Consider the following 17,111-nt stretch of genomic DNA (forward strand, 5'->3'; position numbering starts at 1 on the left):
AAAGAATTTGCTAGATTTAGGACACTTTTCCCCTCTATCTGAAACCTTTGTTAGTCCCCCACCATTGAAGACCTCTGCAGAAAACAGCCGTGATAAAAATATAAACTGCAACGTTACGATTAATAATTATATTACGTACACGTACGTACTGTACATGTACATGTTTCGATTTTGTTCCACTGTGGCCTCATGTGGTCTTCACTCTCCTGCTTTCAACTGCATGTATTTTGGCTATTCAGTGGGTCAGTATCTCACACTTGTAGCATCAAGATAGTGACATAGTCCCAGAATTTATTTCATTTGAACGCTGAGAAGCAGTGAGTAAGGCAGCTGTGGGTAGATGGACCGGACAGGTGTCGCGATTGGAGACGCCGCTAGCTGACACTCAGCACAGCCGAGCTTTGACGGAGTTCACGCCTGTGTCACAAGTGGTTGGTTTCGTTCCGTGCGATTTGGCAGATTTACATCTGTGAATTGAATCCTAGTTTGACAATTTTCACGACATACTGTGTTCAGTACAGAAACCACGTTAGTAATAGTACTAGTTTTCAACAGGAGGTAGGATAATTCGTTGGAGAACCATGGCCTTAGTGTGGTCAAAGCAGGGGCCGGTTAGTTTTCTTTTTTTCAGCCTCTTGCTGACCATGTTTTCTGTTATGTCTGCACTGCCATCTCAACAGACGCCCTCAACGTTTGGGACGCCACTAGTTTTGCTAGTCTCCTTTGACGGATTCCGCTGGGACTACCTGGACAGAACCGACACCCCCCACTTTGACAGTTTTGTCCGGGAAGGCGTCAAAGCAAAGTATATTTTTGACACGTTCGCATCCAAGACATTCCCCAACCATTACTCTATTGCGACTGGGCTTTATCAAGAATCACACGGCATTGTCGGGAATGTGATGTACGATCCTTCCTCGGGAGCAAATTTCTCTTTGTCAGTAAAGCAGAACCCTGTGTGGTGGAATGACGGTGAACCGATTTGGGTGACCAATCAGAAACAAGGAGGCCACAGTGCTCTCATCATGTACCCCGGCATGGAGGTCAAGATTCGAGGTCAATACGCAACATACAGACTTCCAGAGTACAACTCCACCTTCCCGTTCAAGGAGCGCATCGACATGATCACGAATTTTTTTGCAAACGACTCGGTTAATCTGGGTCTCTTGTATTTCCACGAGCCAGACCACTCGGGCCACGTGCTCGGCCCCGATTCGCCGAGCATGGATGCTGTCCTCCAGATGTGCGATGAAACCCTGGGGTACCTGATGGAACAGCTACGAAATGCAGGCCTGGATGACAGGGTTGACGTGATCATAACGTCAGATCATGGGATGACACCTGTGTCATCCAACAACTTCGTTCAGTTGGATGATTTCGTCGACCCGTCCCTCTACCATTACACAAATAACAATCCGGTATTTGGTATTTGGCCATTCAAAGGTACATGTCATTTACATACATTTTCATGATGTACATGTAGTCGAGTGAGCCTTTACTTTGACTTCTTTGAAATTTTCTTCTTGTCAGTAAACTCCAAATTTTGAAAAGAGGACATCGACTGTGTCAAAATTTTTCTCCCTAAAATGATACAGTAAAGTACTTGGGACAAAGTGGTTGAAGATCAAACCCATCAACAGAAAAAAAAGTAAAACATAATACGGGATTTCATTATTTGCTTCTCACATCCGAGTTTCATGCCTGGCCATTGAAACTACTAATATCAGTCGTGTTTCTTAAACTATTTTGTTAATATTGTGCCCCCTTTTTATTTTAACAATTATGTTTCTGTTTATAGTAAAACTAAAAGTTATTTCTGTCTCAACTAACTTGCTCTTGGTTATGTTGAAGAAAAGTGAAGTACATGTAATACATGTTACATGTATGTACATTGATTTAAATGCATCAGTGATTACCGGTAGTCAAAACCAAAATGTGAATATTTGTGAATAAGTGTTTCTGTTTCTCGCCAACTGAAGTCTGGTAAGAATGACTTATTTTCACACAATATTATTTCGTAGTTCTTGTAGTTGCTAGAAATAACTGGCTTTGCTCCGTTTTTCTTGTTTGATGAAATGACAGAGAGCGATGTTGAAGTTATTTACAGTAAGCTGCAGGGAGTCGGCCCCAATGTGAATGCATACTTGAAGGAGGAGATTCCGGCCCGGTATCATTACCGTGCCCACCCACATATTGCACCCATTGTGCTGGTTGCTAAGGAAGGTTGGGCGATTCACCGTGGTAATGACACCAGCAGTGAGTATCTCTACCCACTAACCCTAACCCCCTAGGCCCTTTTTGCTAGAGACCCTCCTCGATCCTCCAGATCCTCCAATTTGGGCAGTGCAAAAATTGGATTTTCCCTCAATCCTCCAAAATTTCTTGAAAATGTTACTTGGAGGTGTGCCTAAATCCTTCAAAATCCTCCGGCAATTCCTGCCATTATGTCGAGGCAGTGTGAATGGCATTCTGGAGCAGGGCGGTTGATTCAAAAGAAATATCGGGCTGCATGACTTAGCAAAAACAACACAAGGTTTAACCCACGACCTTCATGCATGGCATCCTTCGCACTTTTGCCATTCACCATCAATCCACCGAAATTCTCCAAAACCGCTCGAAGAATTTTGAAGGATTGAGGAGGGTTAGGCATGTTAGGGTAAGCTAATGTGCATTAGGTGAGGTTGATCATGCGAAACCCAACCCAAAACATAATAGATGCATGTACTGTATGTAACAGTATCTACAATCTGACCTAGTGCTCAACCAAGCTCCCCAAATCCAGCCGGACCTGATATAAATTAAGGTACATGTACATGTACAATGTACGTGTAAAACCGACCAAACTTAAAAACCATGAAAACGAACCAACCCAAAACAAGACACACCAAATATCAAGGTCGGACAAATTGTCCCAGAATTTGTGCCCGAATTTGTCTATATGTACGTTAAATAATTTCTTTTGAAACAAAGGTGCAAGAACTGAAAATTAACTTTTTACAGTCCTGGTTGGAGTGTAGATATTGTTGCGGGGAAACAAACAATCCTACATGTATATACCGGTTTGTATCTTAGTTATACTGGGCACTTTCACTCTGTGGTATATTGTCGCAAAGCAAGGTCAAAGGAATGACCCTCGTTTTGTTTGTTTTGGATTTTTACCATGATGACGTACATGTACATGTAGCTAACCCAACCTCATCCAAAATTAGCAGGTGCAAAACCAACCCAGCCTGATGGGACTCAAGCAATTTGGGGTCGGTTTCAGCTTTTGGTAACATTGCCTCCCACTCTGTTACTTTTAAAATTCTTTGGATAAAGGGGAAGACAGATTTTGATTTGACAAAAGTGTGCATCGCAGTCACCACAGAATGCCTCCGGTCACAGGCACGTGGCTTTAACCCACAACAATTTTTTTGGCAAAGACTGTAGGTCAACAGAAATGATATGTCTTTACATCTTACTCTACAAATTATTTCATTGATATCACAAGAAATCACAATACATATGAATTCAGTTATTCAAGGAAACACAGCTACATGTAATAATAGTGTTTGGGGAGTCTGCATAATATTGAGTTATTTGAATAACTATCAGTGGACCTACAGTACATGGACTGGTTTCAAAGAAATTAACTTGCATTGGTTTTAAATTAAAAAGGGCTAAAGAAACCTCATGCAAAAATACATGTTAAATTAACAAGCCAGTGATATAAATTTAAGTCTTGACAGATACAGAGATAAGAGTGAATTAGCAACAATATGGTGGCATTTTATTTGTATAATTCCATAGAATATAAACCCATGATGCATAAATTATGCACAAGGATAAGGAAGATTAACATAATTTCTTGTACAGGTTTTTTTTAAGGGAAGGGACCAGTTTTTTAAGGGAGGGGACAGAATTTTGTTTATGTAAGATGGTGGATCTTTCCAAGATGGCAGATGATTTTTTTTAGAATCCTTTGCTGAAAGTTTTGCATCTAAAATCTAGAGATTCATTTCATCTAAAAACTGGTCATAAATGCATATTTATTAAACAGCTTGAAAATCAGAGGAATAAGGCTGAATTAGAAATGAATATGGGCGATGTACCTGTGCGTGTAACCCAATGCGTGTTTGGAAAGGATCAACAGATTCTGTGCATTGTGATTGGTCAACGCATTGCAAACCCTTAGAGGCGCGCTATTGTGAAATGCCCGTATTGGACCATTGTAGAAGTAGGCCATGTTACAGCAACTGTCTCTGTTGTTCTGTAATGCACGTAATGCACTTGAAAATTTACAGTACATACATGTGTACGGCTTTGATAAGAAGACCTACTTGTACAGTAGTGCCCTATTATTACATGTACATGTAGTTCTGGTGTTTTTTTCCATTGGTGCCCAATCGTCAATCTTGTAACTGGTCCATTGTCACCATGGTAGCCTGCCTCAGCATTGCCATGGTAACTAATGCATTACTGGTAGATTGACTCAGTTGCTGTGTCACACTGTGCAGCATGGCCTTGCAAAGCCTTGGTTGTCTTAATTGCCTACATGATGTCAGTAGAGCAAGGAATCAACCAAAGATTTCCATGTACAGGTAGACCTAACCCTGCCAAAGTCTGTTACCATGATGTTATTGGTTGGAATACATCCTGCTTGTAGCAATTTCTTTCCTCTGCTAGTATTTAAAGATAAAGTTAGAATGTTTGTCATGCAGGTGATGGCTGACTTACTAAAAGAAATACCTGCAAATGAGATGGCTGACTTACTAAAAGAAATACCTGCAAATGAGATGGCTGACTTACTAAAAGAAATACCTGCAAATGAGATGGCTGACTTACTAAAAGAAATACCTGCAAATGAGATGGCTGACTTACTAAAAGAAATACATGTACTGTACCTGCAAATGAGATGGCTGACTTATTCAAAATATAAATGAGATTTTCATGTGATTCTCTCTGTAGGTATGATGTTATGAAAATTTCTTATTCATGCACTAGTCTGTACAAGTATACAGATACATGTACATATACATGTATTTGTTTTTGCTTTACCATGTCCACAGTGGTTGGCAACATTAATATTGAAATGCTTTTTTAATGTTCCCTTTTTTCAAAATACCAACGTTAAAAACTAGAACTATCATACAATCTTCACGCATCTGCCAAGAAATTGGGCAGCAATTTTTTGCCATGAAGTCATGTGAGTTCAATGTGATACTCATGTACATGTATACTACTACCAGTACATGTACACACTTGATCTTTTATACCTGTATGTTTGTATAATGTGCATATATATGCGCATGAACATGACAAAAGGGCCTGCTCAATATATTTTTTAATGCAGCTGCAACTGTGTGTTCCACTTGGTCTGTTTTCAATTTCTGTTTTGCCATTTGAAATGCCAATTTGGTGGATGTTTGCTTTTTGTGCTAAATGCAAGGTGCATGAGCAAAAGCGTGGTACTGTTTCCTGTCATAACAAGGTTATTTGTAAAGTCCCAATGACCTTGTCGCTTGTTGGCCGCCCTGAGCTAAAGTGCACCCTCACCGGTGAAAGAAAGACAGATGGTACCAAGTTTTCTACCTGGGTTCTTGCAAACGTTTGGTTTGCACGCCAAGACCATACATTCCAGACTTAATTTGTTGCGCGTACTGAGCATGCTCCACGTCAAACAGGCATAAACTTGCGCGGCTGCATGTATGCGGTGAGTGTGTACCAACTGACTGTCAATTTTATTTCAAAACATGCCCTCTTTTATTCCTGCTTGGAGCGGATAAAGGTGCTCAACTGTAGTTTAAATAGCACAGTGCTCATCCCGTTTTTTCCTCTCATTTGTAGGAAGTTATTATCTTGGAAACCATGGCTACAACAATAGTCTGATGTCCATGCACCCGATCTTCATCGCCCGCGGCCCGTCCTTCCGTCGTGGCCTTGTGGTGGAGCCATTTGAGAACGTCAATATCTACCCGCTCATTTGTCAAATATTAGGCCTCGAGCCAGCACCAAATAATGGATCGTTGGGAAACGTAAGAGCACCTTTCTGTTTTTTTAGTCAAAATTTGGATTTGTAATCATTTGGCAGTTTTGTCGGAAAAAAACTAGGTCTTTTCATTTAAAAGTTTCTTTTTTTTGTGTGTGAAATTTTGTGCTGTAGCTCAAACAATTGTATTTTTTGTATTTGTATCTTTATACCTTATCTTTACACAAATATGGACCTCAAATACAGACCTATCCACATTTGTGTAGAGAAAAATGTTATATCATATCCAGCAGCTGTGTGTGGTTACACCAAGGAATGTAGTGCTCTACAAGCCCATTTTTCACATCGTCTTAATATTTGGACAGTTAAAATGGAGTAAGCCAGCGTGTTGTATGATAATTCCTGGCAAAACCAGACACTTTTATCTCTCACATTAGCCTCTTGTAAAGAGTTACAGATGTAACTGTTTTACCTATCTTTGAATTTGTTTCTTGCGAAGGTTCAAGACTTACTGAGATACTCCGGGGTTGTTAAAAAATCAACCACACCAGAGACATTCACAACTGAGAGTGGATCCAATGCCAAGCCACCATCTTCAACTTTGTCCACCAGTACCATCATCGGTATGACTAGAATGTTGACATTCTGGAAAGCTTGGGGTTTTGGGCTAAGAACAGATTAACCAACAGCCACAGTTCTGTACATGATATGGTCGGAACTGGCTCTTGGTTGAATTTTGTAAAGCTTCATTCTTGGGAGAAAAAGAATAGCCTTGCTATATGTATGCCCAGCCCTGTTCCTCAAAACTGAAGAAAAAAAATCTAACAGATCAAACATGCTACTCCTTTATGGTCTTACACAGGTATTGCAATAGCTGGAGCCGTACTCATTGTAGCAGTCTGCCTACTGGTGGCCATGTGTGCCAGACAGAGGTCCTACCGCCAGCCGCCTCGCCAGTACACGCCCATTGCAGACACCTCGTTGGATGTTGCCGATGATGACATTGACGATTCCGGTTTCTCCTCTTACAACTACCCTAACACCAAGATCTGAATGTGTAGGGGGGAGGAAAAGCTTATTGCAGTGTAGCCCCTCCCATTTCTGTTTGAAGTACAGATGAACTATTTATAGAGCGGTCGATTGAACAAAGTGAGAAGTCATTACTGCAGTGGTTGCATGCTCGCAGAGGTCGTACATGTATGTGCGCACATTAAATGACCTTTAAACCAATAAGGAATTTTGACTCGTCAAGGTGTACGCATACCCGGGACATACGTGGACATGTAAGTGTAAAAGTGGTGCTGTTGCATCCTAACTATGGTATTGTCCCAACTTTGGACAAGCCCAACAATAATTGGGACCTGCCATACTACAGAGTTGGGCCCATCATCAGAGTTGCTTTAGTTGGGGCGTAACCTCACTGAATTGATGGTGTTTCGGGGGATCAGTCGATGGTCTGAAGGTCCTTTTTTATTCTAGACAAGTGTGACTCAATTTTGATTATAGAAAGAAGTGCAAGTGAAACTTTGGGGAATTCCAAGAAAGATTCCCATTACAGCAACAACGAAAACCCTCAAGTTGAGGGAATCAGACCCCTTTGAAGTGCACGTCACATGGTGAAAAAAACTGGATTTGCAGGAATGAGATCAAAACTGAAACATGTTTACTCCTAATAAGACAAGAATATAATCCCGGGCTACAGCTACAAAGTTGTATCAACCCTAACAGCTGTCAATTCTTCACCTACTGGAGGATAGAGAATTTTCCACTTTCAGACTTGTTTAGAGTGAAGCGTAGCGGTACAGACACGTGGAAAAGCTCAATTTAATTGCCGTATATCTCCAGGTTTATGTTCCACACTGCAAATTAAATACAATTCAGTTTGCCCCAAAGGTGGAATGCATAATTAAATCATGCATTTCATTTGCTCTGGGCGAATATGTGCGCATGTACATATACAATGTAGGCTAGGGATGGTTTAAGCTGGATTTCATCACGGATTTGTTACTCCAGTGTTTTGGGGTTTTATCAGAGTAGACCTTACTCACATGGAAGCCATTTTTATCTTGTTCCTTGAAGCTGTCATACTCAGTGTAACCTGTTACATGGGACGGTGCCAGACTATTTTAAGTTCCAAACTTCATTTTCATTTTACATGTATGTGGCTTAAAACAATTTATAATAATCTTCCAAGTATTCTGAATGAAAGTGTTGTAAATGTGTATTGAGCTTTTATTTCGTCACCTTTTTTTTACTCTCAGGTTCCCAAATTAAAAGTTTTACTTCACTTTTGATTTAAGATGGCTGACGCATGAATTCTGTCTATTTCTTTAAGACCACATTGAAGTTTAGTGTTCTTCAAATGCACAGACATTACATCCATGCGATTGACAGCTTCATTGTATTTCACTCATCGGAGTGAGAAATCAAAGCACTACACTGTCAGTAAATATGATCCTCCTTCTTTGCAAGTGCAATTAAGTTCCACTGTCAGTCAGACATATCTGAAAGTACTGGCCTTCCAGCTTTGGATATCATAATTTGGCCATTTTTTATAAGAAATTTGACATTAACACCTGCTACTGACAGTAAGTGCTTTGCTTGTTGCAGTTATGTATAGAAATAGAATTTATGCTATCACCAGAGTACATTATATGTTTGAAATATTTATTTGCAAAACCTGTGTACTAGTTCAGGAAATGTATCTCCTGTGCCAACTTTTTTTTTTCCTCAAATTGTTCACCCCTTGTGCCAAGTTCATTTCTGAACAGTGCTGTTATGTTAGTACATCAGTGTGTGTCAGCTTGGACATTAAGTAATGCCACGTGGTAACCCCCATTTTAGCCAAAAAAAAAAAATGAAAACAAATAACAGTGCTGGCCAACGATTGGCATCAGTTGGCCAAACCCGAGTCCTTTGTGTTGAACCTCATAATGATATCTGCACTATTCAGCACGATCGTTGAGTATTTTTTAATGGGTGTGACTGGTTCTGTTCTGCGCATTTGGTGTTTATGATCAAGTACAAACGATAGTGTGGTAGCTGTCCAAAACTGTACTTGTGTGTACAATTTTGTGAGCATTTGCGTGCCGTTTGATCGTAGATTTCTGTGCATATAGATCATAACCCCAATATAAGGTGCTGTTACAGTGGGATGTATTGCATTATTAGTACTTGCACTAAATGTAATTTAGTCATTATTTGAAGGCCATGCATACAGTCATTGGCGTAGGCATGTGTTGCTCAGTGTTCTCTGGGGATTCTGAATTGTGGATCAAGACTGCCACTTCATTTGAATTGCCGATTATACACAAAAAAAATTTACTACTGACTGGAGCTGAACACCCATGCATAGATAGTGTTCTAACTACTGAATGCATTTGCTGAACGAGAAGGGGTTTTTGTGGGCCAATGTGATTAATTCTATCAATTCTAGAACAGATTCAAAAGATTTTGTTGACTTTCTTGGCAATTTATATAAATTTGGCATTTTTCAAAAACTGATCTAATAAAATTTTCTTCAGGCATTTAGCGTGCACATTCATTTCTATCAATACTGTACCATTTAGAAACACTTTATTGTGTATTGTACATGTATTTAAACGTGTTTATCGTGAACTACAATGTATAAAAACAATTGAAATACGTATCGTTGAATGAAATTTGCAGAGAATTCTATTTAGGTGACATTGTTAAAGTACAGGTACCAAAGTTAATACCATGTAATTTATAAACAGATTAAAATATCTATGGAAAATGTACAGTAATTTGTACTAGGACAAGGTATGTACTAAAGTTAGGGAGCGTTTCATAAGTGTTGAAGGCGGTATTTACTGAGGTACCGCTGTTTTTTAGTGGTACCGCACTAGTTACCCGAAAGGGCTTAATGCTGGTACCACAAAAATACAGCGGTACCGCAGTAAATACCGCCTTCTGTAATTATGACACGTTCCCTTATTGTGCTACTTGTCAGCTGAATTTAACTTCCGATTCAGAATTTTCCTCTTGGTGCAATCGTTGGGGAGTACTGTACATGTATATTGGAGGTCAGTCTTTCTTATAGGACAAATTGCATGCATGTGGGCATGTACATGTTAAAGGAGGCTTCTGTAGTTAGACTACTTCATAATACAGTACGTAATCGTGCCTTACATGTATGTGTGTACTGATGAATAAACAAAGGACTCGGTTCAACATTGAATTGAACATGATACTTTGCTGTCATGTCATTGCTGGCTTTAACTGAATTGGGGCATTTTCACCTTGGGTCATGTAGCTGGCATGTTATTAATATCCAGATACACAGAATTGCGAGCTTTTCCCCCCAAGACCACACTGTATCTTGATTTTTACAACTTGTTTCCGAACGGTTTTTTTTACAAACTTGTTTTCTATAATAACTCAATATCCACACACAACTACACCAATGCACACCTTGAAAATTGTGCTTCTTACATATGTTTATTTGCAAGTACATATATATATATTGCACATTTATTATAATTTACATGCTTCACTGATGAGCCAGTATGTCCTACACTAATCACTCAGCTAATAGATACAACAGGGTTTGCCAGTTCCTGTCTATCAATCTCCATCAGCTTCCAGCTTTGGTTCCACAATTAATCAACCTCTGACTCGAGACTCTTGTACTCAGTTAAGCTCTATTTTAAGAAAGGAAGTTCTACACTCTGAAAACAATGCCAGGAGTATTTTAATTTGATTCAAAATACATATTGAATTCAATGCGAAGGCAGAAATTGAGTCAAAGCCGAGAGACTCGGGATGCCCAATTACTGAAAACACACAGCAAACAATGGATTAAGAGTTTATCGGAAGTCCCCTGTAATGAATGTGAGAGTTGTGTGCACGGGCCACTTCCACTTTGTTTCATATAAAATAAGGCGGGGTTGCCAGTGACAATGTCATTGTACGTGTACTGTGAGTGACTGGCAAACAAAATGGACTAAAGAGCACGAGATGCATTCTGCCAAACCTGATAAGGGTTCCCTCCAAGACTGGGAGCATATTTACCGAACAGTGACAGTATATTCCAACAGGCACTGACTGCAAAGCTCCAATAGTATTCAGTTTTTGACCAATTGCCTGTCAAATCTTCACAGCAGACGGGGTGCTTCAGCAGAGACCGTTGTCGAAGAATACCTGAGAAGTGCTTTTAGACCAGGTTTTCACAAACTGTCCAGCAATTAGTACCGGTATGTTCTGTATGAACTTGAAGTTCATGGGAATGGCTGAATAAGGGGCTTAATATTTGACGTCAGGGGAAAAAAAGGAAAAGGCTCCCTACGGACCCCCAAAAGCTTAATGACTACGGTGCAGAATGCCGACAATAGACACAAAATCTAAAATTCTGGTGAAACAGAAAATTATCATGCCTGTAATACAGATCTGTTGATTGTTCAGACTTCATCCCATGATGAATTTTAAATGATACCCACTGGTGATGATCTACAGTGGGAGCTCTGTCACACGTCAAGATCCTCTTGGTCATTTTTACAAATTGTGCACGTGGGATCGCATTAAAAACTAATTTTTTTTTTCACTAACATCTCACTAAAGATTCTTCTTCACAAAAGATTTCATCACCTGGTGGGATAATTTTAGATGTTTGCAATGCCTTTTACAATGCCTCACACTGAGTAGATTAATTAAATATTCAGTCTGTCAGAAATAGAAAATGACTACAGCTCCAGACATTCTTTCCAATATTAATAATACACAATTTAACGTTTAAGTAATGAACACATCTACGAATACATCTTTTATGACAGTATCTCTGACTTCTGGACATAATATACATTTCTTTCCATCAGCAAGAACTCCATCAGAATATACATAAGCAAAAATCTCAAGTACATGTATGTGTCAATAAACTAAATGCATTTCTGAAAGTCACTTTTTAATACATGTATAGTCGGTGGTCACAAATGACGTTTCTTAATTTCTTTCTCTGAAAATCCAGACATTTCTCATATCAATTAAAGAACAAAAGACCCACAACAACCTTGGCATGGCATACATCACAAAAAAATAATTACTCATGCAAACAATTTTTCATGAGAAAATTTTACCCATGCAAAAATATATAAATCTTTATCCTTCATATTTATTCATCCACCGCAATCATGACACACTATGTAGTTATTTATAAAATGATATAGCTTGGAGGATGTTGCCCTTCACGGTTTGTATTTCAATGCAAAGAAATACTGCTGTGAACAGCCACGTTTCATACTGTCTACTATCAATACATCTAAAAACCCACAGGCTCATACTCTGAAGTAAAAGACACCAAGACTATCTACACTACATACTTTCAACAAAAGTGGATTTCAAACTTCTCTCGACCGTCAAAGATACAAATTCACTTGGCAGGGCAAAGAGGCGAATATTGCAAGCCCACTTCTATTACTATCATTGCATGAATGTACAGGTACCAAAGTATTGCAGTGAAACTACAGTATTTCAAGCATACATGCCCATCTGAAAATAAATACGATAAAAGGTGGCATTCTAACACCATAAATGCACGAGCATGTACATGAACATTTAGAACAAAGCTACACTGCACATGTACCTCTTGAAATAACAGCGATGTAATAAGTGTATCCTAAGAAAAATGTTGAAATGGCAAACCACGCCTATGTGTTTCCATCTACTGACCAATCTGTTAAGAAAAAATAGCGGCTCAGTTGTTTGCTGCTTCTTCCTGAGAAATTTCCTTCAGTGATTGCTTTTCAAATATTGCAATTAGGCTAATCTCACTGCTGTTTGTAAAAAGTTCAAACAGAATTGGGAAGCAATGTGTGTTATCGATATAATCTAAGCTGGAGTAAGCTTAACATCAATGCTTGGATGGGCGTCTCTCAACTTCACCCAAGAGTGCTTTGACACACCGATTCTTGCCATTTTGAAAATATCTGACTCAACTGTTCTGAGGCATTTTCTTTTCATCCCAAGTCATTTTTGTCCCATACAAGCTGCCATTGTTCTTCCCTACAATACTTTCCAAGCCAAGTCCTTTCAGGCTTGGCTGTGGGCATCCTTGCTCCCAGTTGGCTGTCTCCCACAGCAGGAAGTACCACTCCAGTCGCTCATGACCCTTGACCCGGGAGGGCGAGTTGACGTATCCACCAATGAGGTCGTTGAACCCCCGGCCAACTGTCACTACCACGGCCGCACCTCCCTCCTGCCCTTCCACTTCTGCTTCGGCCGCCGCCTCGTCCGCCTGCATCTCCGAGGGCGTCCAGGGCTCTGTCGCCACGGGGACGATGGTGCGGACGGGACCCTCATGGCAGTTGATGACACAGAGGGGCTTTAGGGAGTGGGGATCAGCCACCAGGAGGTTCCCAGAGGACACGCCAACATAAAGGTACTGGCGGAAGACAGCTAATGATGAGACCTGATTTCTCATGGCTGTCATTCCAAGAGAGAGAGAGGTAAGAATGTGGTGAGTTAATTATGGAAAGAGAGCACTAGGATTGATTTTTTCAAGGATTGATTTTTTCCTGAGCCAACTAACACCCCATCACAGCCTGCGATCAAGTTTTTTCTGACGGGTAAAAACCATGCACATTTATTAGTTTTCCTTGAATACTTCTTCAAACTTCAAATTCCTTTAACCACTTCGTGCTGGGGTGCCCAGTACCAGAGACCATACTCGGAACAAAAGACCGGGCTGCTGGGAATCGCCAACATTTTTTCAGTTGTCAATAGCAGAGGAGATCCGTCATTGTTTTGAATGATTATACCACTGTTTGTGGCAATCAGCGTGAGCAGATTACCACCAGGGAAAATAGCGCTTCAGAGATGAGCGATACAATTTACCGCTGCACATATAATCTGGTCTGCATTTGAAAAGATGCCAGCAGTGCACACAATCTGGGCTCTCTTTACAAGGTGGCAGGCCTGGCTGAAATACTCGGGCGTCAATAGATGCTGTCTGTCAGATTAGAGTAGCCACCAGACAGTCATTTGTGTGGGTGTAAATGTCCAGTAAATGATGTTATGAATTTTAGAAGAATATTAAAAATGGAAAATCTTGAAAATCCCCAGGAATGCAACTTCCAATTAAACCCGGCAGTAGATGGTCAAACACTCAAATACACTTGCATAGGATGTGCAAACTAGATGTAAACATTTGCTCATGAAGACCATGTAAACTATTAGAAATTTTTGGTGAATGAGAAAAGTCAAACAGAAAAGTAATTTGACCTTGTACACCAGTAACATCAAAATTTTCTTTTGAAAGAAAGACAAAAACAATCTGGCGATAATCTTCAACAGATCCTGCTCCTAAATATCTCTCACCCCAACCTCCCATCTCTGGCCAAGGTACCCCAAAGATTCTCCCCCTACCGCTCATTGGTCTAACGTTCCTGCGGCTCCGCGGCTTGGAGTTGGACCTGCAGGTGGCCAGGGCTGTGATGACATCCAGCGTCCCTTCAATCTTTTTGGACTTCACGTTCCACTTGTAGATGAAGGGGCCTGAAGATGAAAGCAAAATCAATGGCTGAACACTTCCTGGGAGAATGTCTATTATTCCATTCAAGCCATCTTAGTTTTTCTTTCTCTTTGCTTTAATAAAGAAAAATTGAGGGGGGGGGGAGACGGATGAAATCCCAGAATCAAACAATCCTAAAAGTTGAACTATAAAAGCCTGATCATTTCTTCTCAGCTGGGTTAACAGTCCACTTTGACAGACTTTTGTCAGACGCAATTATATGGTTCCTTTCTTTAACCTCACCTGGTTGTACCCAGGACCAGACATGGTGCAGGCCCATCTCCTCCATGAGGTCAAGGTCATAGGTAACCAGGCGTGACACTTTGCCCACGCAGTCCAGAGCTTGCTGATGGTTCAGATCTGTCTTGGCAATGGACAGGTCGCTGGCATTGACGATGTTGATGTGACCCTCTGACTGGCCACACCAGATCTCAAAAGATTTGCTAAAGAATGAAAATGGGCAAATTGCTTGTCTTTAGAATGTTCCAGCGAGAACTCCATCAGTGTGTGGCTATACCACTCTTGTATTGCATTTGTATAACACAGTATACATTTGCTGACACACCAACGAAACCAATCAATGCTGGACAGTTTTGAGCACAACCACCCCCTTCATTGGTTGAAAGAGCCATGTTGGTAGGTAGTGTTATTTTGTTAGTAGCAAAACGACCTTAATGCATACATTTCATAGTTGTTTGTGAGCTCGGTGAATAACACCCACACCAAAGGAGCCTCCATTGCAAGGAAAACTGCACCCTCTCTCCGTCCCGCTCAAGGTGGACAGATGGTGTAACAAGCAGCATGCTTTGGAATAGAACAGGGACTAATGGGTGAACATTACAAGCTTTAGGCAAATGTTGGGATCCCAACTTTGTTTTTCAAACAAACTTACAAGAACCTAGAAAAAGATGGGGTACAGCCTCATGTTGCATTCTCTTCACAAAAACACATGGACTAGGTATCACAGTCTCTGTGTTGAATTGACGCAACAGAGAGCATTATCTTGCACCGACTTACTCTCCCAGGTTGCCAAATGCCGGCACCACTGCCAGCGTGAACACCTCCCGCCTGAACTCCACGTACTTCAGCATGACGGTCTGGTCGGGCAGCCCACGGTCCTCTGACACGACGATGATGCGGTGGTCAGTGGCCACCATTACCTCCCCCAGGGCGCTCACATGCACCATGGCCTTGGGCACCTGCACTTTCCCCAAGCACAGTGGCAGGGTGAACATGGGGCACAGCTCCTGGTAGGCATTGTGGACGGCTCTGGGCAATGGCAGACAAACAAAATTGGAATCAAGGATGCTGCCCTGTGCATTTTGACATCACTGCATCTCCAGCCCTCTTAAATACGCTACAGTGTAGAGTGCTTGCCTTTATAATGCATTTACCTGTCACAACACTATAGTTAAAGGTCCAGTCCATCATTATCATTTGTGTATTATGTTCCTTTGAGGCAACAAAAATTACTCTTCAGACAGATTGTCGGAAATGGTCTTCTTTTTCTGCTTTCTTCAAAATGACATCTTACCAGAAAGAACAATCTCACAGGAAATTTAGTCCCATAACAACCTTTCAGCCAAGTTAATTAGAGTGAGCCATCACAAAATGTATAAGAACATTCAAGGAATCCCATATTCAGATCAAAAGTGAGTTCAAATTGAGTCTTTCCTCCTATCTTGTCTACAAGGAAACATGGACAGCCCACACTACATTGTAGGTATGCAATGAACACATGTGTAGGTGTGTGATGTACAATTGTGTACAAGAGCATTAGAGTCAATCATTCAACTTGTTAACTTTACTCACCCATATACAGCAATCGCTCCCGAAGTCAGGCCCAACCACATGGTGTCGACCACAGCACACATGCACTCCACGCAGCCACTGGACACGTTAAACTTGACGCAGGTGCTGCTTTCCCCGGGACTGCGGTCCACGTTGAGGACCAGCACCGAGGCCTCGTCTGGGTTGCCCAGCCCGTTCTTGTCAATGCACTGGGCCATCCACACGCAGGGCTGGACGGCGGCAAGATCGTCGCTGTCTGTCACAGGAAAAATCAGAGAGAATATCGCATGGGAAAAGATTACCTGGGATAAGGCATCATTTCAAAATTCTTATCAGGTAGGTGTCAGACAGAACTGTCTGACCGACAGTGGCGTAGCGAAGGCATTTTCTTTGGGGAGGTGTGCCAGGGTCAATTTACTGATTGGTCGATGTATGTCAATAATTCATGATGTCAATTTCAGTTTCATTTGCCGACTGACCCTTTATTTGCTGACTGAAAAGAATTATGGGGGGGGCGGTGCAACATCCCCCCCACACCCTCCTGTTTGCTACGCCGCTGCCAACTGATGGCTCTCAGGTGGAATGTTCTCAAGTTGCCATTTCTAACTGATAAATGCCTTTACATTGCAGTATAACTAGTACTCCAAAGGCTGTGGTTTCAGTGGAGCAACACCCCTCCATTATTCACTCAACACAAGTCACTGTTATTATATATCAGTCGGATGGCCCTGTCCTATAGTCAACGGGTAGGAATTTTTAAATGTTGCCTAACTTGTTTGCTTCAAGAATTTCATCTCCATTCTACCATAGTACGGTATAACAAGATGA

General features: G+C 41.0%; 2 protein-coding genes across 11 annotated transcripts in view; one reads left to right on the forward strand and one right to left on the reverse strand.

Annotated features, from left to right (window-relative positions):
* The first annotated feature begins 123 nt into the window (after window positions 1-123).
* On the forward strand, window positions 124-10,174 carry LOC110988444 (bis(5'-adenosyl)-triphosphatase enpp4-like). Its single transcript, XM_022251936.2, has 5 exons — window positions 124-1,443; window positions 2,083-2,256; window positions 5,827-6,014; window positions 6,468-6,591; window positions 6,831-10,174. The coding sequence occupies exons 1-5, from the start codon at window positions 582-584 to the stop codon at window positions 7,019-7,021; spliced, it is 1,539 nt and encodes a 512-aa protein (XP_022107628.2). The 5' UTR covers window positions 124-581; the 3' UTR covers window positions 7,022-10,174.
* A 234-nt stretch (window positions 10,175-10,408) lies between these two features.
* The window catches only part of LOC110988442 (leucine-rich repeat serine/threonine-protein kinase 1-like), a 56,527-nt gene continuing 49,824 nt past the window's right edge, over window positions 10,409-17,111 (reverse strand). For 8 of the 10 annotated variants that reach the window (XM_087146654.1, XM_087146656.1, XM_087146653.1 and 5 more), the window contains 5 exons: window positions 16,305-16,539; window positions 15,510-15,761; window positions 14,736-14,935; window positions 14,300-14,476; window positions 10,409-13,405 (listed from right to left, as the gene is read on the reverse strand). In XM_087146654.1, coding sequence (XP_087002780.1) covers window positions 12,915-13,405; window positions 14,300-14,476; window positions 14,736-14,935; window positions 15,510-15,761; window positions 16,305-16,539 — 1,355 coding nt within the window. In that variant the 3' untranslated portion in view covers window positions 10,409-12,914. The remainder of the gene's footprint in view (window positions 13,406-14,299; window positions 14,477-14,735; window positions 14,936-15,509; window positions 15,762-16,304; window positions 16,540-17,111) is intronic. The other 2 variants (XM_087146650.1, XM_087146652.1) reach the window with 1 other exon arrangement.

Source organism: Acanthaster planci, linkage group LG15 (assembly GCF_054643075.1).
Source record: "Acanthaster planci isolate LZ-2023a linkage group LG15, COTS_SCS, whole genome shotgun sequence".
Classification (NCBI taxonomy): domain Eukaryota; kingdom Metazoa; phylum Echinodermata; class Asteroidea; order Valvatida; family Acanthasteridae; genus Acanthaster; species Acanthaster planci.